Genomic DNA, 13,426 nt, shown 5'->3' on the forward strand with positions numbered 1-13,426 from the left:
GCGGAGCCAGGCCTGGAGTCAACAGGTCAGAGGTTTTCAGAGGACCATAAAGACAACATGGATGAGGAGAGGAGGAAGAGAATCCTTGATTCAGTGATTATTGCAGGAAAACCACGGTCACATGACTCCCGCTGTCCGGCAGTCCTGCTCCGTGCTGTGTTCTGAAAAAGCAGCCGGTGGGTGTTGACAGATGAGAGAGCACGGAGCTGGACTGCAGCGGATTGGAGACAGACCGGACACAGATCTGGAGGAAGTCTGATGTTAGTGACATCATCCTTAAGTTTCTGAAGAGGAGTTTTGAAACTAGGTCAACCTAACTTTCAGTCAACCCAAAATCCGGCCGAAGGTGGAGCTAAGGTGGACCCTAAGCCTCCTGGCAACAACTACAGTGCACGCACCTGTCAATCAACTAAGCCACGCCCCCTAATAACACAAATGTGGCAGAACTCCTCCTGTTAATATAATGGAAACGGTTGTGACATGTTTAATTCTTAATTTAAAAAATGGCTTTTTAATATGGGATTTAATGGGGATTCCTGGCCTTTTTTGAGACAGCCTCAAGTGGACACTCAAGGAACTGCAGTTTCTTGCATTTCAACATTGGCTTCATTTTTTTGCACCTGAGGTTACTGCTTAGTTTCTACTCCCTATTTGGGTGTTTAGCTTAGTTGCCAATTGTTTTACCTTTGAGATGACAGTCTTGCTCCAACCAGCACTTCGGCCCAGTTTGAAATGTTGCAGGGTCAATTTTAATCGTCCTTTTGGGCTAGGAAGGTTCTCAAATGAGTGATTGAGTAAGTGTTTGAGTGTTGGCCATGAATCCTTTCAATGATAAGAACAGGAGCTTCAATGCCTCCTTAATTGCCTCTGTTTATAGAGTCTGATCTATACCTGTAAAGCATATGGATGTTAGTGTTGCTGTTTTAAGTAGGCTGACAATTAGCTCAAAGCTGATTAGGCCGTGGCACCGCTTGAAGTCTTATTGTACGACTTATCATGGGACTGAAGCAGACTTTATGTATTTGAGGTAGTCATTGATTATGCTTCCTCAAGTCATTAAAGTTATGATAGACCGCTTTTTACATGATGTGTTTTTTATGTCACTGCAGGGAAGGAACCAATATTGAGGTTCGTGTTGAAATTGAGACCCATCCAAGAGGCGCCCGCCAGTCCAGCCTCAGTAGCATCCTGTCTAGCCGAAGCTTGTCAGTGGAGTCCCTGGGACACTCCCAGTCCCAGTCCCAAGACTACCTGTGTGCCTCTGAAGTGGAAGAAAGACAAGAAGGGGGAGGAAGAGAGGAACAAGAGGGAAGAGAGAAACCAGGAGGGGAAGAAGGAGCCCACCACGGGACAGTTTACCCAGTCTTTGAAATAGACGGTGTATGAGGTCCTCCGATTGCAGGCTTTGCACTTGGTTGAAGATTAGACAGGATAAAACACAAATCCAGGAGCTGATGTTTCAGCTGGATTGACCTGAAAATCATTGTCCAAGGCCACCTCCTGCTTCCAAGACAGGCCCTCCCACCAGATGCCTTCTAGCTCCAGCCTGTAAGGACGATGCGGGTTTAGAGAAAGCAAATAAAAAAAACATGAGAGTGTGAGAGAGCTTGTATGAGACTTAAAGCATGAGTATGATAGAAGATTGGACGGGGGATAATCAGTTTTCCAGACAGGACAGCATCCATGAATGAATCTCAAACAGGAGTGGCTGAGAGCATGTTAGCTGACTAGTTCATTCTGGGTTTTATGTTTTCTTTTCTGTTAGATGGTTTTTCTCCCTCTCTACATAAATCTACTACATGAAGCCCTCTCTTCGTCTGGCTGTACTCTTACACTTCTTTTAGTGACCTCACCTCCCTCCACAGATTTTACGATGCAGTGCTCATACCTAAATTGAGAAACCTGAAACAGACGATGCATGCGTCACTGTATTTTCACTCTTTTGTCAAAGATTTCTGGTTGAAAATGACACCTGAAACTGTTGAAGCCTGTACCTGTTCTTCTCTATTGGGGTCAAAGGTGCTCTGTGACATTATGGCGCTGATTGAAAAGACCAGAGGGATTTATAAACACCATCAATTATAACTTTTAATCGCAAATCCACAGTCTTCCATGATCGCAGACAGAGGGCGGTGTCACTTTTGCATTGTTTTAGTGCAGCTTAAGCTCTTAGGAGGCTATCTCCTTATAAGCTATGGAGGGAGACACTGCTATAGTTTGGTAAAATGCTCATTCTGCAGATACTTTAGTGTACAACATGGCAGCGACACCGCAGTGTTTTTCTAAAGAGTTTTAAATCTAGCTGCATGATTCTGCTACTTGCTGTGTGTGCAGGATAAACGCACACAGGCAGACTCACACATGCTGTAAATGCCCACACAGCAATCAGTGTAGTTGCAGTATTGCGTGCAGCTAAGAGCATTACATATAAACTCAAGACTCTCTCTCTCAAATGATCACAGAGCACCGAAATTACAACAGCAGCATGCCACCTCGGGCTGAAGTCTAAGAACCCCTTATAGATGATTCATGAGAAATACATGACTTTACATGCGCTGCTTAGCTTCCTGAGTGTGAAATATTTGTGAGACATGAACTCGGACATGAGTTGTGGAGAGAAATTAAATAAACATTTCACCATGAAGGACTAAATTGCAATGACTGGTCTTTTTTTAAAATCTCAGTAATCAGGAAAAGTCAAGAGTTCCCTTTTTTTTTAAATGGCATGTTTGTTTCTTGAAGCCACTAAAAAAGGACCCAGGGAAATGTGCAGATTATGATAATTTTGAGATTAAAATTACTCCTTGATTTGTGAAATAACTCAGTCTTGCCTTATTTAAATATTCTTGCTGACGTACGATGATCCACTACAAAAAGGGCAAAGATAAAACAATGCCTTAAAAGATTTTCATTGCCAGGTGTGTATTAAACCTGTTTGTTTTTTGCTTCCGCCTACAGTTAATGATTTTGTGGTCATTCACAGTCGCCTTCTGACCCTCTGTGGGTTTTCTCATCCTCAGGTTGGGAAACAATCAATTAATCTTTATTTATATATCGCCAAATCATAACAAATGTTATTAGCAGGTCTGGACCATACTCTATTTTATATTATTAACAAAGACCCGACATCAAGACAGGATCAGATCCAGTCCCATCTTACAGACAGGACTCAGTCTGATCTCATCTTAATCCACCATGAGCAGAGCACTTTGCAGCATTTAGCAAGTTACAGTGGCAAGGACAAACTTCCTTTAACAGGCAGAAACCTCCAGCAGGACCAGACTCATGTTAGACACACATCTGCTGAGACCGAGTTGGGGTTGGAAAAAGGGATAGAGGAGAATAAGAGAGAGAGAGAGATGATAGTGGTGAGAGGGATAGTAGTACTTGTATCAGCTGGAGGCTGGCATGTCCATAGCAGCAGGCCTACTACGGCAGAGATCCAGAGGAACCTATGAGACAAGGGAGCTCAGGGACTCCAGAAAGATCTATGGTTAGTAACTTTAACGTGAAAGGGAGAGTTAAAGTAAGTGGCAGGCAGAGAGAGGGGAGAGATAGGATCCCAGTGTGTCAGTTCCCCCGGCAGTGTAAGCCTATAGCAGCATATCTAATAGCTGGTCCAAGCCTGAGCCAGCTCTAACTATAAGCTTTATCAAAAAGGAAAGTTTGAAGCCAACTTTTAAAAGTAGAGAGTGTCTGCCTCCTGGACCCTGACTAGTAGATGATTCCTAAGGAGAGAGGCCTACCTCCCATAGAGCTGAAGGCTCTACCTCCCATACTATTATCATATTTTCATTTCACATATAAATCAATCATATTCATAAATTAAATCAAACAGTTATAGGCAGCCTAATACAAAATCAATTATGTAAATATATCCACATGGACAAGACAGGCCACTTTTGAGCGGTATTTTGCTTTTCCTGGAAAGCTATATCATAATTTATGTCTTGCTTGGTTCAGATTTAGCCATCTAGTGACTGTAAAACCCAGTTTTTTATGTCAGGTGAGATGATCCACTATAATTTTTCATCATTAGAAGCACATTGGATAGCAGTGCCGACTCACAGCAGGCTTGATGTGGGCTCAAACCCGAGTTGCATCCTTCCTGTCTGGAGCCTGAATGGTTTGGCTCTCTACCACTACAGTTTGGACCCTGCTTTTGAATTACCATAATACAGTGGAGACTCCATAACCACTAACATGGTTAAAGTAAAGGTCAGGAAGAGGTCAAGGAGAGGTCGGGGAGAGTTCATGGAGGGAGGAGGGAAATATGAGGAAGAAAGAAATAACAGAACAAGAACACTTATCTACTCCTTAGAGGGTAGAGAGGGCCTTCTCTAAGACAAACATACTTTAAATCATCAATTTACCCAGACTGACATACTTCCTTTGAGGAAAACCATTAAATCTGCACAGCTGTAATTACATGCTTCAATCTATAGAGGGCGCCAACAGACAAGACACATGAAGCATTACTTTCAGTTCTTAGTTGATAATTTGCAGCCAGTAGTAGAGGCATAAAAGCATTTTATTATATAATAAACTTAAAGTAGTGAATGCTTAAGTACCCATTATGAAGAATGTGAACTTTAATGTTAGGCTGACAAGGTGGGTGCCACTTTAGAGCACTATTACCCCGTGAACATACAGTATTATTCATTCATTTCATGATATGCATGATAAATATTTATACATATCTAGCTGCTTACATTGTTGGATACATTAGGTGGAGTATACGTTCAGTATTACCAATGGAATAGTGTTGAAATATAGGCTAAAGTAGCATTAACCCTCCTATTATCCTTGGGGTCAATTGGACCCCATTCAATGTTTAATGTCTCTAAATTAATGCTTAACATAATTTGTTTGGCTTCATATTTTGTCAATTTTCCTCATTAATGGGGACAACTGGGAAAACATAAAATCAAAATGTTGATATGTTGTTATTTTCCTGTAAAAAAATTAGGCATCGGTGTTCATTGGGGTCAATTTGACCCCAGGCTGTTTTAGCTGTATGAAACATAAAAACATTTAACATTTTACACACTTGTTTTAATTGTTTTGGATGATATTGAGGTCACTATAACATACATTTTTATAACCTAAGTACCTGAAACATAAACCTGGGTAACAATCAGTGTCTGGAGGTTTTAATTGCTGGGGTCAAATTGACCCCAAGGATAAAAGAGCAAGTTAGTAAATTGGAGGGTAACAGGAGGGTTAAATACATTTCCTAAAGTAAATTACAACTTGGAATTAAAACTACCAGAATAAATGAAGCTTACTTTACTTACTTTAAATACTATGTATTTTTAGCCAATAGGTCTTTATGATAGCCATCCTTACATCCAGGGGTGTAAAGGAGAACATGACAGGACAGGGTTTAATAAAGTTCAAACAAGTTAATCAAAAAACAACACAGGACAGGACAGGAGTATTAAAAGTGTAATACAGCCTTTTGTATGAAGAAAATCTAGCAGTGGAAAGTGCTTGCATCAATAAACCACGCAAAGAAAATTCAATTACGCTCATTAGCCATAAAGTCATTAGTGAGTCCTTCCCACTACTGATTTTCCATTAGGGTCCTCAGACTGGAGCACTTTAAAGGGCGCCCGGTGACTGTGAGCTCATCAAGGTTGGAAGGACACGCCCTTAACTTTGGCAGCGGTGCAGTAGGTGCACGTGCCGCTCCTCAGTCTCTGTGTGAAGAGCAAGCAGCAGCAGCCACACAGCAGGGTGTCTTCTACTACAACAGGGGGCTTCCTCTCTGCTGTTCTCCTCCTTCCTTTTTTTTTTTTGGTGCATCTGCCTTTAAAACCAAGCGTGAGCTGTATCCACCTCCCTTGTGGTCCGGAGAGACTGGGGAATCCACCTGCAGGAGAGCAGACACACCTCGGGATGGATGCCCTCAAATCCGCCGGCAGAGCGATTATCAAGAGCCCCGGAGTCCCGCGGCACACATGGGGAACTTCAAAGCACGAAAGTGAGTGAGACGGCGAGAGTGTGTTCACGCGTGGATGTGGAACAATGTTGTTGAGATGTTGGCGATGTTGCAAAGGCAGGAAAATGTATCAGTTGAGGGAAAGGCAGGACACTATGTGCCTCTGGCTGCTGACTGTATTGTGTTTCTTCCTCGAGAGCTTTTGTTTGTCTTGTTGCCAAAATGATCTGAGCTCGATTTAACATTGTGTTGGTGCAAAAAGTGCATTTAGTGTTAAGTGTTGTGTTGTTAATTAGGTTTAGTAATTGTGTTGTTTTTACTTCCGTGTGAGCTGCTCCCAAATGCCCACTAATGCAAACAGCAGGAGCATAAATAACTAAGTAATTCAATTAAACATGGGAAGTTTGCTGATTAATCGAGTAGTCGATACACAAAAAAGATCAACTACAGTCATTAATTCAATCAATTAATTGTTCTAATTGTTTTATAAGAACAATAATATTATCAAGTTTCCTCCACTTCTAAAATTTGCAACATTTATTAATTTTTACAGCATTTTAACTCGACTTTAGCAGGTTTTGGACTGTTGACAAACCCAGCAAGATATTTGTAAACTCCCTCTTGTGATTGGCATTTTCCCTCATTTGACATTTTTATTGCATTAACAAGTAGCTGAATAAGCAGCAGGTCATGTTTTATGTATGAAGAGTTCATTTGCAAAAACAGGTATTCCGTTTTTAAACATTTTCAAAAAATGGATTTATGTTTTATATAGATTCCTAAGAAAGTTACATCTTCAAGATATCTCTGATTAGTAAAATCATTTCGACTTAGTCAAAGCCACCCAACCACAGTTGATTGATCATACCAAAAGCTAGTATTAGAAAAAGAGTTCAAACATTTTTTTATTTTTTCAAAAGTGAGTTAACTGTTTTTGCAAATGAACTCTTCATATATTTTTTATTTTATTAAACCTTTAGTCCTATTGAGATTTAAAAGTCTATGATACAAGAGGGATCTGGCCAAGGTAGGAGCCATACAGAATCATATTTAAAAAAATGACACAATCAATCAATCAATCAATCAATCAATCAATCAATCAATCAATCAATCTTTATTTATATATTCCCAAATCACAACAAACATTGTCTCAAGATGCTTTTACAAACAGAGCAGGTCTAGACCATACTCTATGTTAAATTATTATCAAAGACCCAACATCAAGACAGGGTAAGACTCAGTCCCATTTTACAGACAGGACTCAGTCTGATCTCATCTTAATCCACCATGAGCATTGCACCTCGCAGTATTAACAAGTTACAGTGGCAAGGAAAAACTTCCTTTTAAACAGGCAGAAACCTCCAGCAGGACCAGACTCATGTTAGACACAAATCTGCTGAGACCGTGTTGGGGTTGGAAAGAGGGATAGAGGAGACAAAGAGAGAGAGAGAGCATTGGTAGTGATGAAGACGAGTATGAAGTAGTAGTAGTTGCTGTTGCCGCTGGAGTCTGGAACGTCCTCATCAGGAGGACGTCTATGGCAGCGAATCAGAGGAACCTACGAGACGAGGGAGCTCAGGGACTCCAGAAAGGTCTATTGTTAGTAACTTTCAGTGGTTGTAACTTTTTTAGTCGTCCCCAGATGTGTCCAAAATCGGAGTACAGTGTAGATTAAATTTAGATGTTCGCACCTGGTACCCATAGAGCTGAGATGAAAGTTTTCCCAGTATCACTCAGTGTCGTCTGATGCTCAACCTACCAAATCATAAAGTATGCAAATGGTGAGCGAGAGACTTTGCATTGGTGATAAAGCAGAGCTGCATAATGTAGTGAAGTAAGGGTCTGTAAAGTGGATGAAGATGCATGCATGTACAATATGTCACCATAATGTAAAAGTACAAGATTTGTTTGAAATTGAAAAGCAAAAACAGTTAGTTGTAGCCCAGTTAATTGATCCAGTTGATATAATTGTGCAATAAAATACAGAAACAATAACAAATGCATGATTTGGAGCTAGATCTTTTGGATAATAATCAATATTGACATTGTTGTTTAGTATTTTTTGATCTTCCAATGCAGAAACATGAGGTAGATCTCAGTTCAACACCGTTTCACTTGAGAACAAGTCGCCCACATGAAGGTTATTTGCAGAGATGCATAGAAGGCAAAATAACACATGCTGTTTAAAGTAAACTCCACACTTTCAGAATGACTTTAGAGAGAATCAATCAGTAGTGAAAGATAACAGCAGTACTTGAAGCATGGTGTCGTTAGCTCCCAGTTAATCAGATGATTGAGATCATATCATATGATGTGTGCTCACTTGCTCCTGGGTTACTTCAGTGTGAAGCACAGGAGGCTGCGAGCACCGAATGAAGGGTCAGAGCATTGAACCTTGTCACAGTGATAGGCAGTGTGTGAGGGGCTGCTCTGCTGCCTGCAGCCCTGCTGTCTCACTGATGTGTGAAGCGTTGTCTTGAACGCTCCCTCCCTTCAGCTACATCACCCACGAGCCCCTCGCTGCCTTTAAATGCTAGCATGCTGCTTTTGCCTCATCCTGGATTCTCTCTCTGTGAATAATCAGCCGCCCATGCCAGCTTCCATTAAACATGACTGATTAATTTCACAGCCAGGAGAACGTCCTCGGTGTCTCCGCTCTTTCTAGGAAATGTTTTACATAAATTATTGAGTAATGAGTGTAAGTCTGTGGGACTTAAAAGTTTTCTCTTTGGATTGGAGATTTAATGAGTCTCCTAAATGACTTTGTCTGCTTTTAGTTCCTGGATTTGAGCACGGGATGACAACATTAAGGGACAGGTTGTCTTCTCTGGTTCAGAGGACTAATGGACTTCAACTTCTAATCTTATTTTGTTGCAAGCCTCACCATAGTCCCCCTGTCACAGCCATGGGAAATTCATGATAACAAAAGCTGACAAACAAACCATCAACATGTTTTTTTTAAGACATTGTCAGTGCCACATTGTTGGCGAGAGACTCTGCTTTGTGCTTTTCTTCTTTCTGTTGTTGATGTCAGAAAGAGAGGAGGGGGAAAAAAGAGCAGGATGATCAGAGCAGAATCCAGCTGCCTGATGACAGAAGCAGTTTGTGTCTGAGAGACACCAGAGGAATCAGGCTGGAAAAACGTGAACACAGCAGTCACAAATGCTACACGCAGACACAGTGACTGCTGCCCATGTCCAGAAGCTACTTAGCAGGCAATTTGGAGAGAGGACAGCATCTGTATGCCAGCATGTGGCGATGCGACAAAGCTGGCTGATGGAATGCAAATAAGACAACATTGCAGCTGCAAATTAGGTGTGAGTGAAGTTTTAAAGAAGAGATCAATTTCATCAGTCTTGTTTGTTCACTGAGGGTTTATAATGAGATTATGCAGAGAAATAATGTAAGGACTTGGTTATGTAATGGAAAGTCAATATTATATCCGAGACCAAATCAATACTCCTTAACCAACACTTAAGTGAGGAACCAATCAATCTTTAACACACCTCTCAGAAATGCACCCCCTTATGTTAATGACAGGTCTGCCTGTTTGTCTAATGCTTGTACCATGACTGTCAAGCATATGTAAAAATCATGACAGCACTCTCACCAGGTAGATTAATCAAAAAAAAAGACTCATCTGAAAGCCTTTATGTTAACACACAGGCTGCAGGCATGAGGGGCAATTTTGAGATTAGAACGAGACAAATGCACACCTGCTTTGGCTTTTCAAGAGCAGCATAATAGACTCATCACTGAATCATCCTCTGGTATCAATAATGATAGGTTGTCAATCATCAAACACTGGGAAAGAAACAACTTGAAGTTGTCAAAGAGGTTTACTCTCCATCAAGCGGGAGATGGCAGGGTCTATGTATGACCACAATAGTAATCTCCCTGTTCAAATGTGTTCATTTCCATCAACATAATGTATTCTGCAGTGTTGAGTCACAGTTATTTTTAAAGGCTGCAATGAAAAAGCAATAGGGATGCAGGATTCAGGAGTACAGAAGACTTTTTTGATCCCCCATGGTATTGTTCTTTTCCTTCTTGATGTGCAAAAGATCTCAAAACTCATGGTTCAGATAGTTCCATGGTTATAAGTCATAGATACAGTCAAATTTGGGACCAGCCAAAAACAACAAGAAGAAGTCAGAAATCCCTCAAGTAGGGTGAAACAAACAAAAAGTCAGAATTTGAGCTATAGCAATGTTCGACCATAGACTGTATAAAATATGGACGTTAGAGTTGTGATTAAATATTGTCACAGCAATATATCTCAATACTTTGTCTTCTGATATAATATCGATATTTCAACTCTTAAAATCGATTTTTTGGTACAAAATAAAAATTCATGTTTTAGCCGAGTTGGAACTAAAAGAGGACTTCAGTATTTCAAAAACAATAAAGTGGAAAAGTTGTTTTCAATCAAATAGTTTTGACTTAATTTGTCCTTTCAATTTTGAGTAATATTGTGTGATTTACAAATACACCATCTATTTATTTCTTACTTTACTGTCTAGAATATCGCCATATATCACAATATGTGATATCGTGATACTATCGTATCGTGACCCAAGTATCGTGATACGTATCGTATCGCAAGGTTCTTGCCAATACTCACCCCTAATGGACGTAGTATCTGTGACGTCACCCATCTGTTTCTGAAGCGCTGTTTTGAGGCCAGTCGTCGGCGGCAGCCATATTGCTGCTGTCGAGCAAGTGTGACGTAAAGAGGCGGGCTTTGAGCCTCCTAGCCAACAGCTCGAGGTTCCTGCCTGTCAATCAAGTCAGCTGTGCTTCTAATTAGAAAACTTGTAATCTCAATATCTTCGGTTATGAAAAAAATCACCCCCTGTACAGTGTGTGCCGATCAATAAATGAGCTATCCAGACTACTCTTGTTTTCTGTACCAGGCTGTAAACATGTTTATTTCTGCTGTAAAGATTGTCTTCTTTTAATTGGTGTGTATGTGGTTTCTGGTTCTTCCGGAGCCAGCCTCAAGCGGATCCTCGATGAACTGCAGTTTTTAGCACTTCCTCTCATATTGGACTCATATTTTTAGACCGAATGTTGTCCCTTGTGTTGGACACATACAGAAGCACACAGTGTATATAGCGGATGCCATGCAATGTTACACAGGTGGTATGTGAATAATCGCACCGGCTGATCCTGCAGTGCACCTTTTTGGTGAGTCATGCAAAACAACAAATGGTGTCTTCAGTTTTTTGGAGTGAGCACAGGGCAGTATAATGGGTGCATGCAATATACATTATCTACAATGCATTGATATGTTTTACAGTGCAATATACTTTACCTACAATGCAAAACACATTATATATCATGCACTTTACACATGCTATACAATATACACCATGCAATATATATTATTTACAGGGCAACATACATGATCTACCATCCAATATACTTTTTTCTACCATGTAACACATAATATTTATCATACACAATACACATGATGTATACAGTATCTGCCATGCAAAATACATTATCTGTTATCCACTATGCACATGACAAAAAACATTATCCACATCCACTCTTCACATGCCATATACATTATCTACCATGCACTGTACACATATTAGATACATTAGCTATCATGCTAGAAATAATATCTACTATGCTGTATATATTATGTACAGTGCAATATACATTCTATACATCATTGAAAGGATAACATACATTATCTTCCTTGCAATATATAATTTATATATCTACCATCCAATATACATGATCTACCATTCTATATACAATATTTAGTGCAATGTAGTAGGACGCATGCCATGTCCACTATCTACCATGTGATATACATTATCTATCATGCAATATATATTATTTGTAGTGCAATATGCATTACCTACCATGCATCATGCACATGCAATATACATTGACTACTTTGTAATATTGCTTCATGCTAAGTTAGCAGCAGAGTGAAGTTTGTTTTAGGTTGGACAGGAGTGATCCTGACTGAATATCCAACATTACTCTACTTTCACTACAGAGTTCCAGCAGCTGCTATTCAAATGTTTTTTTTCCAAACTCATTTCCACACCTCTTATCATTGGCCTTCAGAGTGAAACACAACACTCTGTTTTGTCTCTTTTTACTGCACCTCTGCAGAGAGATTTAGAGGCACTGGAGTTATTTTCCACCTGGATGATGAATTTGCATTAATGGCTCACATTGCAAGCCAAATCATCGGAGTTGATCTGTGCAGATCATGTATCAGCTGTTGCACTGCTATTTTCTGCTGTATCATCTGCCAAACAGTGGTGAAGTGTAGAGGCTGTTTTCACAAAGGTCATGCAATAGCCACCGATGTCTGAGTGACCAAAAGCCATTACTTTAAAAGATGAATAAAGCCAACAGATGTATTTTTAGAAAAGTTCTGAAAAGTAATCCTGGAATTGAATGTGCTTTAGAGTCTCATGAATTTATGTAAGGTAGTCATCTCTTTTCTAGATATAAATACTCCCCTCATGATTATTATTCTACTGCCAGTCTGACTGATCCATTAGCATGAGACAACTATTTGTAATAACCAAACCCCTCCTTCTGGATTTGTACAACCTCAGGAGGTCACACACAGGCGGCATGATAAGCAAGTCAAATGCAGGAGGATCATTAACATCGCAAGTCAAACTAACACTTTAAAGAGGCACACATTTAACAAGTAAATAATATCATATCCACTCCAGGGTGGCACCATAAAATGACCTATTTCTGGACTGGTATAAAGCCAGTCTTTAGTCTTCAGAGCTCTGGCATGCACAGCACTTCCCCTTCGCCTCTCGTGGCCGCTGGTCGTCATCTGGTGAGGTCAGAGCCCCTGGCAGGACGGCAGAGGACACAGTATGTGCCTGGAGTACGAGCCATCCCTTTGGATCTTGTCACAGAGCAGCAGAATGGACCTTTCTCTATCTCACAAGTCACACACACTTGCCCTTGGCACCAAGGACGTCCGTGCTGTACAGGGCTGCATCAATTTGAGATGGTGCAGCTTTGGGACAGACTCTGTGAAATCCAGTAGGACTGTGTCCTTTGGCTGCTTTTTGTAATGATGTTGGTGTTGTAAGTATCAGTGTTGGCTTCTGCTGCACAGCTCAATATCAAAGAAGCACAGAAAAGTCTCTCTTAATTTAGTTTATGAATACACAGCTTAAGTGGTTTTGTTAAAGAGTGTTATTGCTTACAGGAAGCTTGCACTGCTAAACCCTGCAGTCCATAGAGGAGCTTTATGTGAAATTAGTGGACTCCACAGTCATTATGTTCGACTGGGTGGGAGCTGTAGCAGTGAGTCCAGCCTGGAGATCTATTAAAGCTGACAGGGGCTGCATTGAATGGCGTGCAGGAGGCAGTGGTGTCAGTCGGTACTGACCCTCGAGGAGCAATTATCTCTCACTGGCTCGTTAAGACTCAGTTACCCATGAGTCAGGGGCAGAGCAACGAGGAGGAGGAGGATGA

General features: G+C 40.6%; 2 protein-coding genes across 2 annotated transcripts in view; both read left to right on the forward strand.

Annotated features, from left to right (window-relative positions):
- Positions 1-2,652, forward strand: part of si:ch211-278j3.3 (E3 ubiquitin-protein ligase RNF19B) — a 42,311-nt gene extending 39,659 nt beyond the window's left edge. The window contains 1 exon segment of the mRNA XM_034698963.1: positions 1,110-2,652. Within this exon segment, the coding sequence (XP_034554854.1) occupies positions 1,110-1,386 (277 nt within the window). The 3' untranslated portion in view covers positions 1,387-2,652.
- A 2,978-nt stretch (positions 2,653-5,630) lies between these two features.
- Positions 5,631-13,426, forward strand: part of si:dkey-71h2.2 (low density lipoprotein receptor adapter protein 1) — a 62,049-nt gene continuing 54,253 nt past the window's right edge. The window contains exon 1 of the mRNA XM_034698985.1: positions 5,631-5,986. Coding sequence (XP_034554876.1) covers positions 5,902-5,986 — 85 coding nt within the window. The 5' untranslated portion in view covers positions 5,631-5,901. The remainder of the gene's footprint in view (positions 5,987-13,426) is intronic.

This window comes from Notolabrus celidotus, chromosome 13, assembly GCF_009762535.1.
Source record: "Notolabrus celidotus isolate fNotCel1 chromosome 13, fNotCel1.pri, whole genome shotgun sequence".
In the NCBI taxonomy this organism is placed as follows: domain Eukaryota; kingdom Metazoa; phylum Chordata; class Actinopteri; order Labriformes; family Labridae; genus Notolabrus; species Notolabrus celidotus.